This window comes from Aspergillus piperis (assembly GCF_003184755.1).
Source record: "Aspergillus piperis CBS 112811 unplaced genomic scaffold BO85scaffold_20, whole genome shotgun sequence".
In the NCBI taxonomy this organism is placed as follows: domain Eukaryota; kingdom Fungi; phylum Ascomycota; class Eurotiomycetes; order Eurotiales; family Aspergillaceae; genus Aspergillus; species Aspergillus piperis.
Window position 1 is genome coordinate 31,004 of NW_020291610.1, and position 18,625 is coordinate 49,628.

The 18,625-nt window shown below is 49.4% G+C and overlaps 9 protein-coding genes across 9 annotated transcripts; 3 read left to right on the forward strand and 6 right to left on the reverse strand.

Moving 5' to 3' along the window:
* Positions 1-304: 304 nt before the first annotated feature.
* Positions 305-3,036, forward strand: BO85DRAFT_502568 (efflux pump antibiotic resistance protein; the record flags this gene model as incomplete). Its single annotated transcript, XM_025664200.1, has 11 exons — positions 305-599; positions 667-688; positions 759-897; positions 970-1,057; positions 1,118-1,305; positions 1,359-1,522; positions 1,597-1,710; positions 1,817-1,931; positions 1,987-2,393; positions 2,505-2,626; positions 2,745-3,036. The coding sequence occupies 11 exons, from the start codon at positions 305-307 to the stop codon at positions 2,972-2,974; spliced, it is 1,884 nt and encodes a 627-aa protein (XP_025511963.1). The 3' UTR covers positions 2,975-3,036.
* A 310-nt stretch (positions 3,037-3,346) lies between these two features.
* On the reverse strand, positions 3,347-4,608 carry BO85DRAFT_471286 (alpha/beta hydrolase). Its single transcript, XM_025662466.1, has 4 exons — positions 4,513-4,608; positions 4,137-4,453; positions 3,934-4,085; positions 3,347-3,883 (listed from the first exon to the last, which is right to left on the reverse strand). The coding sequence occupies exons 1-4, from the start codon at positions 4,565-4,567 to the stop codon at positions 3,469-3,471; spliced, it is 939 nt and encodes a 312-aa protein (XP_025511964.1). The 5' UTR covers positions 4,568-4,608; the 3' UTR covers positions 3,347-3,468.
* Positions 4,609-5,286: 678 nt separating this feature from the next.
* On the reverse strand, positions 5,287-7,059 carry BO85DRAFT_138211 (uncharacterized protein). The gene has a single exon (XM_025654053.1). The coding sequence runs from the start codon at positions 6,775-6,777 to the stop codon at positions 5,395-5,397; it is 1,383 nt and encodes a 460-aa protein (XP_025511965.1). The 5' UTR covers positions 6,778-7,059; the 3' UTR covers positions 5,287-5,394.
* A 274-nt stretch (positions 7,060-7,333) lies between these two features.
* BO85DRAFT_441526 (uncharacterized protein) lies at positions 7,334-8,238 on the reverse strand (the record flags this gene model as incomplete). The annotated part of the gene is made up of 3 exons (XM_025658810.1): positions 7,334-7,685; positions 7,727-7,777; positions 7,985-8,238. The coding sequence occupies 3 exons, from the start codon at positions 8,236-8,238 to the stop codon at positions 7,334-7,336; spliced, it is 657 nt and encodes a 218-aa protein (XP_025511966.1).
* Positions 8,239-10,821: 2,583 nt separating this feature from the next.
* BO85DRAFT_427744 (MFS transporter) lies at positions 10,822-12,490 on the forward strand (the record flags this gene model as incomplete). Its single annotated transcript, XM_025658172.1, has 3 exons — positions 10,822-11,015; positions 11,107-11,563; positions 11,637-12,490. The coding sequence occupies 3 exons, from the start codon at positions 10,822-10,824 to the stop codon at positions 12,459-12,461; spliced, it is 1,476 nt and encodes a 491-aa protein (XP_025511967.1). The 3' UTR covers positions 12,462-12,490.
* On the reverse strand, positions 12,478-13,186 carry BO85DRAFT_404126 (GFA family protein). The gene is made up of 2 exons (XM_025657258.1): positions 12,817-13,186; positions 12,478-12,765 (listed from the first exon to the last, which is right to left on the reverse strand). The coding sequence occupies exons 1-2, from the start codon at positions 13,138-13,140 to the stop codon at positions 12,697-12,699; spliced, it is 393 nt and encodes a 130-aa protein (XP_025511968.1). The 5' UTR covers positions 13,141-13,186; the 3' UTR covers positions 12,478-12,696.
* A 1,281-nt stretch (positions 13,187-14,467) lies between these two features.
* BO85DRAFT_471291 (class II fructose-bisphosphate aldolase) lies at positions 14,468-15,610 on the forward strand (the record flags this gene model as incomplete). The annotated part of the gene is made up of 3 exons (XM_025662467.1): positions 14,468-14,562; positions 14,637-15,146; positions 15,225-15,610. The coding sequence occupies 3 exons, from the start codon at positions 14,468-14,470 to the stop codon at positions 15,490-15,492; spliced, it is 873 nt and encodes a 290-aa protein (XP_025511969.1). The 3' UTR covers positions 15,493-15,610.
* An 826-nt stretch (positions 15,611-16,436) lies between these two features.
* Positions 16,437-17,573, reverse strand: BO85DRAFT_502588 (Ldh family oxidoreductase; the record flags this gene model as incomplete). Its single annotated transcript, XM_025664201.1, has 2 exons — positions 16,437-17,378; positions 17,427-17,573. The coding sequence occupies 2 exons, from the start codon at positions 17,571-17,573 to the stop codon at positions 16,437-16,439; spliced, it is 1,089 nt and encodes a 362-aa protein (XP_025511970.1).
* A 244-nt stretch (positions 17,574-17,817) lies between these two features.
* On the reverse strand, positions 17,818-18,279 carry BO85DRAFT_491312 (Dabb family protein; the record flags this gene model as incomplete). Its single annotated transcript, XM_025663705.1, has 3 exons — positions 17,818-17,917; positions 17,974-18,202; positions 18,261-18,279. The coding sequence occupies 3 exons, from the start codon at positions 18,277-18,279 to the stop codon at positions 17,818-17,820; spliced, it is 348 nt and encodes a 115-aa protein (XP_025511971.1).
* Between the last annotated feature and the right edge of the window lie 346 nt (positions 18,280-18,625).

Below are 18,625 nucleotides of genomic sequence, written 5' to 3' on the forward strand. Positions count from 1 at the left end.
AGGCCATCGGGAAAAGAATTATCGTCTGAATGCTATTTGACATTTATATGCAGGAAAACCTCGGTTATCAGGGGGCAAATTTGCATTGGAGCTGAGATAAGATTAACCTTGAACGTCAGCTGGCGACGGTCGCCTCTGGTCCTCTGCCAGATTCAACGGTGTATCTGCACTGATGCTCACACGTAGCCTCTTTAACCCCAGTACTGTGAGAATTAGTGTTTATATAACTCCTTTCTACCAAGGCTAGCCGGCAGAGGGAAATGTGCTGTAGGGTGATCACGAAAAAACCGTTCCCCTTAGAACTATGGCAAGCGACCGGAAGTCAACTACGGTGATAGCCGCCCCAGGCAAGTGTGACAGCCCCGAAGTCCATCCTCATCCATCACCTACGGACTATGCTGTAAATGTTGTGCTTGACCCTGTTGCGTCCACACACGACAAGAGCTCTGGAGACGAAAAACATGACGGCGATGACAACCACAATCAGGGCCGGCGTACGGTGACGAATGGGCCAGGCAAACAACTTCAGACGCAGACAAACTTACTGCCCATGAAGCAGTTACTTGTGGTCTTCTCGGGTCTATCGATAGCTATGTTATGTGAGAAGATACCGCTTCCAGCTAGGGATACTGGCGAGCTCACCTGACTTATACAAAATTCCCCCAGGCTCGATGCTCAACCAAACTATGTACGTTTATTGCACCCCTCTTGTTGGCGGGTATTTCAACTTCCGCCCTAACTTGAACACACACCCAAAGCGTTGCAACTGCCCTGCCTACCCTTGGTGCTGTTTTCCATCAAGCCGATATCGTCTCCTGGGTTGGTACCGCGTACCTTCTAACTTGCACGGCATGTCAACCACTATATGGCCGGTTGACAGACATTTTTGGCCGGAAGGTAAGTCTCCCAAATCCGACTACTCAGCAGTTTTGTCTATTATGCAGCATCTGACGGAGCTCAAAATTATAGTTCATCCTCTTGGGCTCGCTCTTTCTTTTTCTAGTGGGAAGTGTCATTTCCGGTGTCTCGAGGGGCATGATTATGCTGATCATAGCGCGTGAGTTATGGTAAATTAATTGATCTCGCTGGGTTGCACGCTAATGGCATTTACACTTAGGGGCGGTGGCGGGAATCGGTGGTGGAGGCATTGTTACCGTGGTTAGCATCGTCGTATCTGACGTTGTCTCCCTTCAGGACAGGGGGAAATATCAAGGGATTATTGGTATCGTTGTGGCAGCCGGAACTGCACTGGGCCCTTTGATTGGTGGTCTTTTCACCGAGAAGGTTTCCTGGAGGTGGTGTTTTGTGCGTCCTCTCCGGTATACTTGACCTAAATGGCTATAGCTAAGCGTTACCAGTACATCAGTGTACCCCTATCCGGGGTTGCTATGGTCGTCGTTGCCTTTGCGCTACCCCTTCGGAAGGTCGAAGGCCATGCGTTAGAGAAGATCAAGCAGATTGATGGCTGGGGATGCTTGATTAGTTTCTCTGCGTCAATTGCCATCCTGCTTCCCATCTCATGGTATGTCCAACAATTCTTCACCCACCTGCAGCATCATTCCTCCCAGAGTATAATAATCATTCGCAAATTATCAGGGCTGGCACGCAGTATCCTTGGAGTTCGGCGGCTGTTCTGGCACCCCTGTTACTCGGTGTAGCACTCATTGCAGTCTTTCTCTTCGTTGAACTTAAGGTGGCCCGGTTGCCCTTGTAAGTTGTACTTTGGTTAACAAAAGCCATCAGTTATTGCGTGTAACATTAACCTTCCCCTGCAGGATTCCACGTTAGTGTCAACCACCTCTCCTACCGTAGTCAGCCTTCTTTTCACGGCTGATCTCTTCTTAGTGCATATGTTCAAGAATTCGCACGTCTCTATCTGCATCCTGACATCTTTCCTCACTGGATTCATGACATTTGTTAACCTCTACTATGTTGGAATTCCCCAGGCCTTCTATGTTTGCAATCCAGACTAACAACCCCCTTCAGCTGCCCCAGTTTTATCAAGTCGCCCGGGGCGACTCCGCGCTACGATCGGGTATCCTGATTCTTCCACTGATCCTCTCGCAGATTGTCACATCATTTTCTTCGGGCTTCCTGGTATCGAAGTACTCATGTTATCGAGTCAACCTCATTGTTGGTTATGCTCTTTGGACAATTGCGTCGGGGTTGTTTACAATGGTCACTCCATCAACGTCGGCAGCGGTTCTTGTGATCTTCCAGCTACTGACGGGGCTCGGCAGTGGACAGACACTTCAGACTACCCTGGTTGCTATTCAAGCTGCAGTCAAGAGGGAAGAAATGGCAGTTATCACTGGTGCTCGTAATTATTTACGAATGATGGGCTCGACTTTGGCTGTAGCAGCGAGTTCGGCTATTGTCAACAACATTGTCCGGTGAGCCAAAATTCATTTACATCTACCCAACCATTACTGCTTTGCTTTTATGATTTTCCTTCTCTTTTCGAATTTGGCTCTCAAGCAAGCTTTGTTGACAGGGAATGATAGGACAAAGCTCGAGGGAACCAACTTCCGGCCATCGATCATTTCCGAAATCATCGCTGATCCCACCAAGATAGCCTCCATGTCACTATCCGCAGCACAAAAATCAGAAGCACTGAATGCGTACGGTGGGTCGTCCCTTGCCCTACTGTGCTTTATTCATATTATCCATTTACATCCCAACCAATTATATGCCCCACTTTTCTTAATTGGCGGAGCGATTCATTGACGAAATGTTTGAGACAGCCCACGGAGTGCAGGTCACATATTACATGATGACTGCCCTGGCCGGCATTCAATTCTTTCTTTGCGTCTTTTTCGTCAAGGACTACTCATTGAAGAGGGACGATGATCAACAGCAAAAGGAGGCTGCTAGAGCTTGGCTGGAGCAAAAAAAGAACAAGAGGGCGGGCAGCAACCACAATGCAGAATCATCAACTGCTGAAGCTCGACAGCAAATCGAGAACAAGGTCTAAACTTACGCCGGAACTATGCTAGCAAATTAGTATTCTATCTAGGACGCTGTTACACTGGAATATCTGTAATAGATCGATAATTGGGATTTTTCCACGTACTCTTTGTCAATTCGAGGCACGATCTGAGCCATTTTAGTCTATCATCTACCCTGTGAAGAGATATTCTATACCCAATACCTTGTAACGACCGTAGAGAAAATCCTCTGCTCTCCTATCCCAAACGGTTCATAAACTTTTTTATTTACAGAGTGTTTGATGCGTCTATCTCTGACGAAGTGAATTGATTGTGCGACGCCCGATAAAAAAATTATTTTCCGCCGCGACATGTAGAGGTCGAATCCCTGTACGGGTGGCATACGAAAGCAGGGTTGTGTCGCATCACATACTTCATTCATTTTGTGCTATTTATAAGAGCTTATTGATGATGAGGGAGTACGATTTCTAGAGTGAGGTACTAGTACTACTCCAAATGGAAGGGCCCAGCACGCCCCAGTTCAGGCCTCAACAACCTTTGCCCGTGCGTTCCACCAGAACTGGAGACCATCGTTGTTCAGGCCACCCAGGACATGCTCTGCTGTGTGGGGAGCTCCTGGGACAATAGCTTTTGTGTAAGGCACACCCAGAACATCCAAGCTGGTCCACATGTGCTCATGTGCTTCGCGTAGTCTAATGTCCTCGCCGCCAATGAGCAGACGCAACTCCGGCTTGTCGCGATGGACCCGAGGGAGGATTCCCTTCAGGAGCGTAAGGGCATGATTAGAGGTGAAGAACTCCTGCGAGCCGTTGTAAGTGTCGTAAGTAACCTCAAAGCCTTCCTTGGCTAATTCCGTTCTGAACGAGCCAGCAAGTGACGACAAGGCGCCTCCGAAAACATCGGGATACTTGAGACCAAGGTTGAAGGCACCATAACTGGTCAACTGTCAGTAAAAGGAACAATCTACGGGTGTTTAGCCACGTACCCTCCTGCTGAGTGACCCTCCAGCCAACGCGCTGATGGATGTCTAATGGTCCTGTACCGCTCATCAATGGCTGTGACGAGATCATGGCGCATGATGTCCCCAAGGCGGCGGCTGCCATCGTAACTGTTGATCCAGCGACCTTTTGGCAATGCCTACGAACGGTGTGAACAGATCTGTAAAATAATAATGATATCCTTACGTACCTGCGGTGCGACCAAAATCACCTTGGGCATGGTGCCCAGCTCCATTTTGCGTGCATAAAATTGGAGTGACCACAGCGCATGGCGGGAGCATGAAAAGCCCCCATGTAGCCAGTAGAGTACGGGGTATCGCTCTCCGTTTACATCTAAGTCATCGTAGCCCGGTGGTAGGACGACGAGATAGGAGCCCTGGGCTCCGGGACCGCGCGTTGGCTGGCTGTAGAGCTCATATGTAACATTTTCTGGAAGCTCCCACACGTCTGTGTCAATCCACATGTGGTTGTAGCAGTCCAGAAGGCGCTTTGGCGGAGTCCACCGGCCTGTGCAGATGAATGTAAGCATGCTCAGCCATTGGATATAAATTACCAGGTTGACTCACCACCGTATACGGGGATTGGGGGATAGACTTCGTCTGGTTTGTCGATGACAGTCATTTTGGGTATCCTGACCTCAAGAAAGCTAAATTTGGGTTTATTGCTTAACGTACCAAGCATGCGCCTTATAAATATGTTGGTGAGGATCCGGGGCGAATAAGCCATGAGAATTACCGGAGAGCGTCGCGAAAGTCGCCTACATAGGCGATGCTCGCCAATCCGCTTCGACGGTCGCAAGCGCGTCAACAGCGAAGAGCTGGAGTCCATGCCGCTCGAGCCACCTTATTCAATTGAGCTTAAGGCTTTCGTTCAGAAAATAAGGCGGTCCCTTCTTCTTCATTCAAGGATGAAAAGAGAGAGGACAAGAAGAGAAAATCCTAGGGGAGAAAAATCATAATGAAAAATCATAATGCTCGCCTTCATTTCCCTTTTAGTTCAACCGCGAGACCGGCCTCAGCAGTGATGAATAGCGGCGCAAATTGAACAATCGATTGATGTTCGCCATACTTCGGAAAACCGTTTACCAAGACACCTACCCTGCTTGCTCACCTTATACATGAGAACTCATGATGTTGATAGTCGATCCTTCCCGGGGCATGCCACAGGAAAGAGCCAGTCACTTGTCATATCATTTTACTGAAACTAGTCGGTATGGTATTCTTGGTAGATAGATATTATTAGATATATGTTGACTGGTGTTACCGCGGACACCGTCGGCTGGCCCAAATGGTAGGACCCAGTAAATACATTAGCTTAATATGGAATACATTTGGACATTGGACATAACATGAGGGTTTCTCTGTGACGTAATGGATGATAATATAAGAAAGAGTGAGTTTCAGGGTATCACACTAGGACCATGAGCATATTGAACACGACTTGAGGGATTAGTTCGCCCGACCAATCTCATCATCCTGGCGACGAGGTGGCGCTTCCGGGGCAGTATTCGTCGTTGGTGGCACAGTGGTTTCTTGTGGGTGTGTGACTTGAGGAGAAACCATCGCCATTTCGGGATCAGCCGGAGTAGAAGCCGGAGCAGCAGCAGCAGCAGCAGCGGTGGATGCAGAGGCTGATCCCGGCCGCGATTGTGGCGCCACGCTGGGCGAGGGACTAGGCTCCAACAGTCGAGGACCAGGATTTTTTGCTGGCTGCTTGCTGGTCTTGACCCGGGCGGGTGCAGGACCGAGTACCGGCGGGTACTTGTACCGAAATCCCCAGACGAAGAAGAGCCGCAGCTTGGTCCAGAACCCCATTGCCTTCCACCGCTTGCGAAGGACCTCCCCATCTGCATCAGAGCGAGCCCGATAACCCTTCCGGAAAAAGCAGAGCAGTAACAGGGTGAAGGGGAGAATAGTCAGTGACCAGCAGACAGGGAGACCGCGACGTGTTTGCCAGCCCATCATCAGGCGGCGGAATCGAATCCACGCCTCAATGAAACCTAGTATCAACCAGAGGCCGATCCAGCCAAGTGTCAAGATGAGGGTGAGTGCCAGCGGCGTGATACCCATGTAGTAATCGTCCGTAAACCAGTTGTAACCGTCATCATAGCCGTAATAGCCGTAGTACGAGCTGCCGCTGTAGTACCCGTTCCCGCTGCTGCCAGTGTAGGCACAGCTAGAAGCAGTATACAATGAGGTAGGCCGGTTGTACAAACTCATTGACTCCAGTGAGCTTGTGGGGAGCTGCGTGGGATCAACGTAGACAATGTCGATAGTGTAAGTCGTTGGCTGAAAAGGTCTCACAGAGTCGACCGAGATCGATGTAGCAACAGCCGTGCGTGGGAGCAGATCCTGTATCTCTGTAGGCGGGACAACCTCAACAGCTGTTGTTTGGGTCCAGCGAGACGAGCAACCAGTGGGCGCCGAATATGTCATGTTGACAACGAACTTGGTACTGTGGTAAACGTCATCGTCGTCATAGCCATAGCCATAATCGTAGTCGTAATCATCAACCACTGACCCAACGCCTGTTGGGTAAAGTTGTTGAATGATAGTCACATCCTTTTCGGCGTCATCGTCGTCGTTGTAGTAATAGTAGTAATTCGAGGAGCCGAGGGAGGTAGCGGTGGAGACTGCCTCGGGCATGGAAGTGACGGTGGGAGTAATTTGCTCAATGAGAGTGGTGGTGTACGTTGCATAGTAATGCCTTTCTGTGGTGACCACCTCCTGGTAGTCTGCAGTGACAATCCATGGGGCAGCATAAACGAAGGAAGAGAGTTGGAACAGAAGCAGAAGGGAGATGAATCCCGAAAACGAACGTGAGGATGCCATCTCCGACGGACAACCGCTGAGAATGGTGGGTGAGGAAGGGAGAGAGGAGGGAGAATCCAAACGAGGGCAGTCCAGGGTCCATTGTGGTGTCCAACAGGGCTTATCTATAATTACCTCGAGGTTCGAGCCTCATATCACTCCACGGAGGAACTGGTGGAAATTGCTGCATCTTGATAGATTGCCTCCTCGGGTAACTGATTGGCAGGGTTTCGAAAAAGGGTCCGGAATGGAGCCTTTTGGGAGGGTTTAGCGCCGGCGCTAAGACTCACGCTTTTTTTCTTCCTTCCCCGTCGAGATAATTTCACCAGGGTCCAACAGGGCAGAATCGGATACTAAGTTGTCTCTCGTTATGATTCAGGGCTTGGAAAGTCCCATACCCTCTCTCTTCCTACTTTACACTCATAAACAAATATTCATGAGTTTCTAGGCCTCAGACCAGTCGCGATACGTCCGGATCCCTTTCTTTGCGTGGCAAACCGGACTGGGGGGGGGCGAGAACTGTTAGCGCCTTCGCTCTTGACACCCCATTCTGTTCACGGTCGCAATCGAGTCTAGTTTATGCCACTAGATCAAACAGACTTCGACGGCTTGTTCCGAAATTCCTCCAATGTTGCCTGGCTGGCCCCTGGTGCCTAAGTATCGAGCTATCTCGTGATTGTGCCCCTGGTCGAGAAGTTGGCTGGAGTTCGTATTCCTTTTGGTCGAATCCACTCTTCGGACAAGCCACGCCGAGGGTTGAACCCTGTGCTAAAAGATGCAGCCAATCCAAAGACTCAATGGCCAGTGGTTTTGTCCATGAGGGGCCGTAGCGATATGCAGACATTTGAAGCTTTCTCACATTTGTGGCCATTTGTCTGTGGGTAACGACCTCGAGAATCATTGAGCTGCACTCCATCAGACCGGGCTTTCTGTTCGATGGGGAGACACTGAGTTTGTCGCTTTTGCGTACCTTATATCAAAGGTTTCCGTACGGTTCAGTTGCAGTATGAGTGACGTTACACTGGGTAAATACAGTCATGAATATCGCATGCGGGCTAGTTATTCGACAGGCAAACCGTATAGGGAAAAGCACCAGTAAGTAATTATTGGTCTTCAGACCGCTGCTGTGGAGCATATCATGGCTTAGTCTCTGGGGTTATGTCGCTGCAGAGCTCCGATATTGATGCACTCGGTCTCATGAAATTCCATCGAGAGGTTCTCATCGTACTGCTGCTGAAGTCGAGGTGTATTCTTGTCTTGAAGAACTGTCGCCACTTTAGTCTCTCGAGTGGTTGTGAATGCCACCCTGACCCGAGACCTGGGTGCTAGGCCGATGCTGAGTATTCCAGTAAACTGAAACGCTGAGACCGCCAAATCATCAAGCATGTCATATGGGAGCATCATGACATCTATTGCCCCCTCCTGCGCTGTGATGCATATACCAGCAAGGACTGCTAGGTCCAGCTCGCGGCACAAGGTCATGGCGGAGATATATCGCAATGAATGTAGTTTCTCACAGCCCGACCATGCCCAAAATCACGTTCTACGTGTCCATGGTAAAGTTATGAATCATGATCAAGCCGCCTGTATACTGGTCCCTGAATGCAATCACCAAGTCATGTTTGCTGGAAATGATACCTGTGGAGTTGGAGACTACGAAAACACATTCTGCTTTATTTTGGCTGGTGCTCTACGTTGCTTCTGCTGTAATAGTCTGTATGTTGTTGATCTATGGGAAAGTGCTAACCACATACATTTTAAGGGTGATTTTTCCATCACAATTGGCCATTTGAGTGGTATGGATGTTAAGGTATAATCACGGCTATTCGGGAATATCTCCATAGCGACTTGCACGGCTGTTGTTCCCATCTAGAGCGTCGATGGGGAATCTGATGCCTGTAATGGAGCTGATGTTGCTCATGATGAATATGGGTAGTATCATCCCTGTATTTATTTCGGTTACTGCTGAGGACTAGCTCCCTGCCTCATAGTACAGCGATATGTAGGGATCTGGCATTATACCAGCTGTTGCCATATGTGGGTTGATTGTAGTGACCGACCGCGTCCGAATTACGGCTGTGGAAGGCATGAATCAGTGAAATAATGACTGAGATTCAGACAGGCGATACCATGGTAGCAATATTTATTCTAATCTTGCGGTGAATCAAGAGTCACAATAATGAAAGTACTGAATAGCAGGGTAGCTCCATTCCGCATATCATGCTACAGCTCAACAAAGGCTTCACATACATTCCTTTTCAACGCAACCCAGCCCAGACTGGCAGCAGCTAGAATCCGACTGTCTGTCGAGTTTTCTTACATAAGGAGTGGTCCTTGACATACCAACGCTGTCTACGCCATTGGAGTCGAATAGCATTAAACTGTGTCAGTGCTCTTTACCCCCTCCTTAGTCAGCTCGTAATAGTTATACGTACAGGGATAGTTATGTTCCAGGGACCATTGACATGATTGGCCGCCCGTGGTCTGTAAGCTCCATAAGCAGTTCATCAATCCGTGCGGTCTCAGGCTTTAAGCTTAAACTCGTCTGCGTGGAAAACTGCCCCAGGCCAGAGCCTCACATCGCACCATCGCCCCACAGAAGCATATGTTGCATCATTAGCTAAACCGATAGTGAAGTATCCGGCTTATAGGCCAGTTATTATTCTTCGCTGATGTGTCTGCGCGGTAAATTCCATCACTAGGGACTTTGCGTATGTCTGTTCCATGTGGAAGTATTCTGTACATGGCAGAAAATGAAATCGGCATCCACCTCAGGAACTGTTAGCTTGAGGAGAACAACCAACGAGCTACCCTGTACACAGTTTATTGTACACGGGTGCTCTGGACAGACTGATACAATGCAGCAGTGAACCTGTTCAGAGCTTCCACCACTAAAAGCGGCCCTGTGTCCTGAACTGTAGGCAATTATTGGCATTGTAAATGTCGTTGCTTTAATTTTATTGTAAGCCTACGTTCTTTTTTGAACATGCCTGGGAATAAGTTAGAATTACTAGAGGCGGCATAGAGGTATCATGTTGTGGTACGAGTCTGGTATACTAGGAGATATATTTTTGTAAACAGTGGCATTGAAGATGGGTTGAACCTGGATTTCTGACAGGAAGAACTCAAGGTATCTCCAAATCTGACCAATAGTATTTGACCTGATATTCTACACCGTAGTGTTATTACTTAGCCCTCTCGACCAGCACATCCAGTCGGGCTTCTATTACCTCGTTCATGTCTTCCTCGTCATATTTAAGTGACTTTCCGTTTTCGTTCTCGTTTTCGGTCTCCCATTCGTCCCGGCCATTAATTCCTGTTTTGGATTTAGTGGGTTGCCCCACTTTCGGGAAGAAAAACCAGCGAGCCGAGCACAGCATAATTTCTGTGCAGAATGAAGACATTGTGTTTCATGCCCTGTCTCCCCATCAGAAGACTAATATCGCCTGACCATATCGTCAAATGATCTGCCCTCATCTACAAGCACGTATATTCCAATTCTACTTCATGTTAGAAAACGTTATTTCAGAGAAAGAAGCAACGTTTAGGAGGCGGACTAGCTGACGTAAGCTCTTCGGGAATAACTAACTGTAACTATTAAATTATTCAATTTACTCAGTTAGTCTCGTTCGTGTTATGCTAGACATCTATCAATTATGCATCAACATGAATAGTGGCCAGGGACTAGTTTCCCTGTGCAGGGGTATTTATGATGGGGGATTTATGTGTATTAGGGGCTACTGACGCTTCCCATTGGCCCGCGGATCGAAGACAGCCGAAATGGTTCTGGAAACTAGTACTAAGTAGGAGTGTGGCATAACCCGTTCGGTTACGACTTTTGCTATTGCTTCTAATCTGCCAGTGTTCCTGACGGTCGGCATAACTTCCCATGGGTCAACATGCGATGGGGCTGCGGCCAATTCGTCCTCAAGTCGTCTGAAAATCCTCCCAGCATAAAATCTGGGTCATTGCCCTTCTATCCAGTAGATGTAGTCTGCTTACCCCTGTTTCCGTTCTTTTCCCCCTCCCCCTCCAAATCCTTCTACTATAGCGAGGAGGGCCAAGATGGGTGCATCCGATACCCTCGCCAACCCTGACTTGGAAAAGGGTCAGCCGCCCGCGACTCTGCAGCCTACCGAACTGCATCCAGACAACGTCGTAGATTATGATGGCCCCGATGACCTCGAAAACCCATTCAACTGGCCTCGCTGGAAAAAAGGCCGCCAGTTAGTTCTCATGGCGTTCAACACCTTTATCACGTATGTCTCGCTGCTGCTATGTTTTTGCTTATCATATCCTCTTCCAAGTTGTCCGTTCTTGGGGTGCTAATAGCTAATATCACCACGTTAGACCCTTGGCTTCCTCCATGTTCGCCCCCGGAGTGGAGGACGTTATGATCGATTTTCATTCCACCAGTACCATGCTCGCCTCCTTCGTGGTGTCTGTCTATGTCCTGGGATATATGATCGGCCCTTTTTTCATCGCCCCGCTCTCGGAGATTTATGGTCGGGTGCCCCTCTATCATGCATGCAACATCCTGTTCCTCATCTTCACCATCGCCTGCGCCGTAGCCCAAACCATGCCACAGCTGATCGTCTTTCGTCTTCTGGCTGGTACCGCCGGTGTTTGCCCCCTCACCATCGGCTCAGGCACCGTGGCCGACATGGTTCCCAAGGAGAAGCGCGCCGGTATCATGGCCATCTGGGCCATGGGGCCCATCCTCGGCCCCGTGGTAGGACCGGTAGCTGGTGGCTTCCTCGCCGAAGCTGAAGGCTGGCGCTGGGTGTTTTGGGTGATCGCGATCGCTGTAAGTCCAGACTTCCACACTCCAGCCCTCCTCCTCCCGTCGCCCGCTAATACATTGATCGTCTTGGCAATAGACCGCAGTAATGAGTATTCTGTGCATGATTTGGTATCGCGAAACCTATGCCCCCGTCATTCTGGAGAGGAAAGCGGCCCGGTTACGCAAGGCTACGGGCAATCCCAACCTACGTTCGGTCCATGACCGTGGCCAGCAGGCGCGTGAGCTCCTTCTGATCGCATTGGCTCGCCCGCTTAAGCTCCTCGTCAAATCGCCCATTGTCCTCCTCATGGTGCTCTTTGCCGCCATCACCTATGGGTACTTGTACCTGATGTTCACCACCATCACCTCCATCTTCGAGGACGTCTATCATTTCTCCCCAGGCGTCGCAGGCCTGGCATATCTGGGATTCGGTGTGGGCTGTCTGATTGGGCTCGTCATCTGTGGCGCCGTTTCCAATCACATTGCGCGCACCCATTCGGCCAAGGGGTGTTTCACCCCAGAATCACGCTTGCCGCCCATGGTCTTCGGCTGTTGGGCCATCCCCATCGGCTTGTTTTGGTACGGCTGGGCAGCCAAGGCCCAAACCCACTGGATCGTGCCCATCCTCGGCACTGGTGTCTTTGCCATTGGCCTGATGACCGTCTTCATGTCGGCCAGTACCTATCTGGTCGACTCCTACCTCCGCTACGCCGCTTCGGTGACGGCCGCCAACACAGGTCTACGATCGCTGGTTGGGGCCCTGTTGCCCTTGGCCGGACCTTCCATGTATGATGCCCTGGGCTTGGGTTGGGGTAATTCTCTTCTCGCCTTCATTGCGCTCGTGATGTGTGCGTGTCCGCTGTTCTTTTGGCGGTACGGGGCACGCATCCGGACGCACCCTCGATTTCAGGTCAAGTTGTAAAAGATACCCTAGACGTGTATAGACAAAAGCATTCATAGAAATAATGTACATAGAACATCCTATATTACCAAAGTTATATCCGAGTTACCACCTTCCCCAACAATGTCTCTTGTTCGTATGAGATGGACGAGGTTACATATACCGACGGTGAGTGGAGTGTTCCGAGTGACGTTGACTGGCTGCATCTCGTGAATATAAGATTTTGATAGAGCGGCGGCTGGTACGTATAATGTGGTTAGAAAGACCTTCCATCAACTTTTTTGTAATTTAGTTTGTCCAGATCACAGTCCTCCAGCAAACGGACCTGGATCAATTAGCATCACCTTTGGCCCTTCAATTACACCGATGCACTCACATTAACTGCTATGATTGGTGGCGCGTCCTCTGCCACCAGCCGGATGATACAACTGCTCCCGCAGGTCCCACAAAACTCGTGCTTCGCCTGACGCCGGCCAAATTGGTACGTCCGGGTTGTTTCGTCGCCGCTCTCAAGGGTGAAGTCTTGGAGCGAGGGGTACACGAGCAGGTACCCATTTTTGCTGCAGATAGAGCAGTTGCAGTCGACGACAGGATATTCGGACAGAGGCGGAGACAGCGAAAAGCGGAAGCTCACAGCGCCGCAGTGGCAGTTGCCTTTGTGCATGCTCTGCTCTGATGTTGGGGTAGGGAAGAAGGACATGATGATCGGTTGATAGGTTTGGGCATTTATGGCCGTGGAATGGAACTTGTACTCCCTTCAGCCACCTCGTCTTCCAGGGCTTTGCGCTTCTTTTAAAAGGAGTGCCGTAAGCAAGGCTATCCCCGCACCAATCTCACATCAGCGCGGATAACCGCAGCTTCCCGCCAATACGCCTGATGGTAGTTTTTCTTCGCTCTATCAGAGGTTTACTATTTTCGGGGTCTTTTGACTACTTTGACGAAACCATTCTCTTCTTTCATTTTCTTCATATCCTTTTCATCTAACTCTTTATTTATGTATTTTCTTTCTCTTTTGTTTTTTCCTCGGCAGTTTTCCGCCAGACTCTCTAACCGGTTCTGTTGTGGAAAATCAAATTTATGACAAATATTGATCCCATATTCCTCCCAGTACATGAGCCACTCTAGAATATTCTATATTCTTCATTGGGGCTTTTGTTGAGTGACTTGGACGCTTAATGCCGCGATGACACAAATTGATCTGAAGCACGCGTTTAATATAATCTCGATACCTGATAGGGATAGAGGTTACAGATTGGTAGGATATTTAGATAGTTAAATCAAACAATGTCCTTACACATGGAGTGTGAGGAATATGATATTGACCGGCATGCAACTAGACCGCAGGTTCATCCCACACCGAACCATCTCAGCACAGGTACTATGAAATACCTCTGATACTACTTTTCTACCACAATACTATATCTGCATATCCTGGGCGGGAACTGCCTGGAATCAATTCAATCTGATCCCGTTCAAAGGCATGGCCGCCTCAAATCTTCGACGTAGGGTGGTGTCTAATACAAATTCATAGACGAGTTACTCAAAGAAGAACCCATGATATCCGGGCCTACTACTGTGAGACCCAACTACCGGGAAAACTGTCAGCATGAACACGACCCTTTCAAGATACTACATTATCTATTTCCTGAACGATTCGCTAGATTATGATATAAGCAACATACAAAGAAACTCTGTCTCAGGTACAACTCCCCTATCTACGCAGGGCCGCCCAGCTCCTCCGGAAGAAGCCACTCGTCTCACCGTTTCCCTTCAAACTATCCATGGCAAGTTATTAATCTGCAGATAATTTTAAACTAGGTATACGATCACCAGGAAAGGAGGGCTACTGATCGCGGCAACTGTTCGGACTCGGTAAAGACGCGCTCGGAATTCCCCGTTGACGGAGCTGTCCTCGGAGGCAAGTCCGTCGGGACTGGGCTAGGTGACTGAGTATTAATGTAGAAAAGTGACTACTGCCTCAAATGTTCCAAATCAACCTCTTTGTTCAACAAAAATTGGCACGCAAAATGTCCACCTGCTCTCAATCTCATCACACTAACCGTACGCGCTCCATCCTCCATGCCGCAAAGAATGGCAAATACGCTGTCGGCGCCTACAACTGGTACATATTTCCCCCGTGAATCAGTCTTCCAGCCCAATCCTCTCCCACTACGAGACCTAACGAATTAATCAAAGCTATAACACCGACGGCATCATGGCAGTCATCCGCGCCGCCGAGCGCGCGCACAGCCCCGCCATAATCCAACTCTTTCCCTGGACTATGCACTTCCAGGGCGCACACTTCATCCGCTTCGTCGTCGCTGCTGCGCATGCCGCTTCCGTCCCCATCGCTGTGCATCTAGATCACTGCATCGAACCCGATGACATCGATTTCGCTCTCACACTCCCCTTTGATTCGTTAATGATTGATGGGTCCAGCATGGATGAGGCTGAGAATGTCGCGCTCTGCGCGAGCACGGTAGCCAGGGCGCATGAGTGCGGTATGGCGGTCGAGGTTGAATTAGGGCGGATTGAGGGTGGCGAGGATGGCCTTCCTAACATGGACCTAGGCAGTGTGATGACGAGGCCTAGCGATGCACGGGAGTTCCTGGAGGCGACTCAGGCGGACTTTTTGGCGCCCAGCTTTGGGAATGTGCATGGGGGCTACGGGGTTGTGGGAGCGGAGGGATGTTGGGATTTAGAGCTGTAGGCTACTCCTCATTTCTCCAACGTGGTTAGGTTGTGAAGATCAAAGGGCCACTGACTGCATTCATTACTGTGCAGGCTCCAACAGATCGAAGAGGCCGTCCCGTCCACTCCGCTCGTCCTGCATGGTACGCATCCGGTCTCGGACGAGCTTTTCCTCAGGGCAATTGAATGTGGCATGAGCAAGGTGAATGTTAACCGGACGGTGCGCGACAACTACACGGCGTTTGTGGCGGAGAATGCGGGAAAGCTGGAGTTGACGGTGCTCAAGGTACGGGCAGTTGAGATCTACGCTGAGTCGGTGGAAAGGGTGATGAAGTTGTTTGGCTCGGCAGGCAAGGCTTGATCCCGCTTGAGTATTCATAGAGAGTGTGGTATCAGTGTAGATTCTTCCCGAATTGTCCTGTCAAGGATGCGTGCACCGAGTATTTACTCCAAAACCTAAGCCGATATCAGATTTTCCTAACTAAAGATCGATGATTATATGTGCAGAACGAAGGAATGGACACCAGTAGTATGTCAGCATTCTCTTCTTTGCAATATCCATTAGTTACATGTCCACATCTCACTCACTAACCGCCCAAAGACCAGTAGTTGAGTGATTCTTTCTTTTTGAAAAAGTAAAACAAATCGACTGGCGAGGCGATCAACACGCGGGAAAGACGGATCTAACCGAACCCTTCGGTAGCGGTCCGATGGGTTGGCCCGGCCATGGCCGACCGAGGGTGGGGTTAATGGCTACATTTTTGAAATAGTATATGGAAAGAGTGAATCACGAGTATGAGCATCCCAGCAAGCTCAACTGCACAGGCTCGACAACACTCTGATGTAGCTGCCTGGCACTGGAGTGCCTTTCATCTAGTTGGAAAAAAAGTGCATACAAACAGTAGATGAACAAAAGGTCTCAGGGCACTCAAAATGTGAGAAACTGGTAACGATCATGATTTGAGAAGGTATTGGAATAAATGAGTAGATAGGGACGCATGGCTGTTATTGTCTCCATAGGTCTGAGATGTAGTTAATTATATATGGTTGGCAAATATGATAACCATTGAATGATTACCTGGTCTTACATTATCACAACCAGAATTGATAAAACATTCCTATAATCAAATATACCATCCTTGATTATAGTATTCGTAGGTATAAGTCAAGCTAATCAACCATTGACCTAGGTGGGTGAGCTCAAAATAATTAAGCGGACGTCGCTAGACATAGAATGGCTCATTGTATGTTCTCAATGAGAGCATTGCTATACGCCTTTACATCGTCTTTTGATCTTCCACGATTTCAACTCAATGCTAGCGGACAATCCGATAGTGGTAGTTCTGGGACACCATACTGCTTTGCGGCATCAGCGAAAAGAGTCTTCTCCGCATCCGCATAGGGAATGCCCTCAGCCCGCCTCTGCAACCCCAACCGGTGCTCGGGCTCCCCAGGAAACAGCACCTCCGAGAAGCCGGGCGCCGGACTAACCCCGTGCACACGTTGCGCAAGTATATCTATTCGAGCTTTGAAATCCTCCGTGCTCATGATGACATCGGGCTTGACAGCAATAAAGCAGTGGCCTACATTCTGGGGCTTCGTATCCTTATACTGGTCTCCAACCTGTCCGCCAAACTCGGCGCCTGCCAAAACGCCCGACATAATGTCCATAAGAATCGCAATACCGGATCCCTTCGGCCCTCCAATTGGCGCCATGCTGCCGTTTAAGGCGACATTTGCGTCCGTTGTCGGGTTCCCATCTGCATCTAGGGCCCAGCCCAGAGGGATAGGCTCACCACGGCGTGCAGCGCGTCGGATCTTTCCCTTGGCAACAACAGAGGGCGCCATGTCAAGAATATATGGCACCTCCGTGTTTGACGGAGCACCGGCAGCAAACGGAGAGATACCGAGGAGCGTTTCTTTCCCTCCGAAAGGGGGCATCTGTTTGGCGGAATTGGTGAAGACAAGCGAGATCATATTTGCCTTGAGAGCTTGGAGGACGTATGTTGCTGCCATGCCAAAATGATTGGAGTGGTTGACCGTTACCATTCCGATACCATAGATTCCTGCACGCTTGATAGCTTCGTCCATACCGCGAGTTGCGACGACGAAGCCAAAGCCGTTATCTCCGTCCAGGTGTGCAACTACGGGGGTTTTGTTGGTGATCTTGATGCTTGGCCGGGCGTTGACCCGGCCGTTACTAACGCGATCAAGGTACTGCGGAAGCCTTGCAAGACCATGGGTATCCTATCATCTGTTAGATAGTACTAGAAACAAAGTACTTGGGATTCTTACGACACCGCGGACATCGGCTAGGACTAAGCACTCTGCCATCGAGCGTGCGTCCTCTGAATCGAGGCCTGCTTTGACGAGGAGCGCAGCCGCGAACTCCTTTGCTTTTTCCGGATCGGCGTAATAACGTGACTGTTTAGTGGATGACATCTTAATGGTGAGAGGAAGGAAGTGGTTAGATACGTGCAAAACCTTTCGGCGTCTGAGGGAGTATATTTATATAGCTGCCAAGGTCGGAAGTTCCGAGAGTCGGATGAGGGGGTTAGGTCGGTTAAACGCCGACACTCACCCCACTAGTAGTGTTTACCGTAATTTATTGAATGGGACAGGGTGCAGTAAGTCCAAACTCGCCATTTTCACATATTTCTCAGCGGCAACTATCTTGGAGTATTTTTTACTGTGAGAACAAAAACATGTACTCGTCCTCCGGCGGAACTTCAAAGTCAAAACGGACCAGGTCTTCCTTGTATGGAAACATATACGTGCTTGTAACCCTACACCCGACGACCACATTAGCAGCTTCCTAGACACTTATTAGGTTGCCGCTCACCAGTGGTGTTCCTTGCTTGCCTGATACTTCTCTAGGTCTGCAAGAGACTCATGAAAGCTCAAAAGCGCAAACTCGAACCCCTTGCTTCGTTCAATGGGGTCGGTCATTGAGGGCCCTCCCACGACTAGTCGATGTCCTTTCACGCAGTCCATATCTTTGAGCTTTTTGAGTTCTCGAGCGAAGGTCTCTTTATGCGCCGCAGTTACATCGGAGCGGAACTTGAACATCACTAACATCAAAGAAGTCTGTTAGCTTGTGAATACGCGGTTAGAAGAGAGCCAGTGTACCCATGTGCACGATTGTCATTTCGCTCTGTTTGCAGATACCGTGGGCGCTAGTTTCTGTCTTTGGGAGATGAAATGATCACTAGAGTAGAACTAGCCAATAACGAACAATTTTATATGGACATTGGGTGTACTAATACATAAAGACATGTCCCGGCTCTAACCGTTCACGGGGTAGGAGAAGATAATTTCATTTCTTCGGCGTTTTGCCGTTCGCCTCCTGCCCCGAAGAACCCCTTATCACTGCCATGGCTATTATCCGAAGCCCTGACCGACATTACCGTCCATAGTACTAGGAGACCGTGTTGAGACTAGTCCAGCCAAGTGCTGCTTCAGCGGGGTTGAAGTGCTCTCCCCATGGGGTTTGA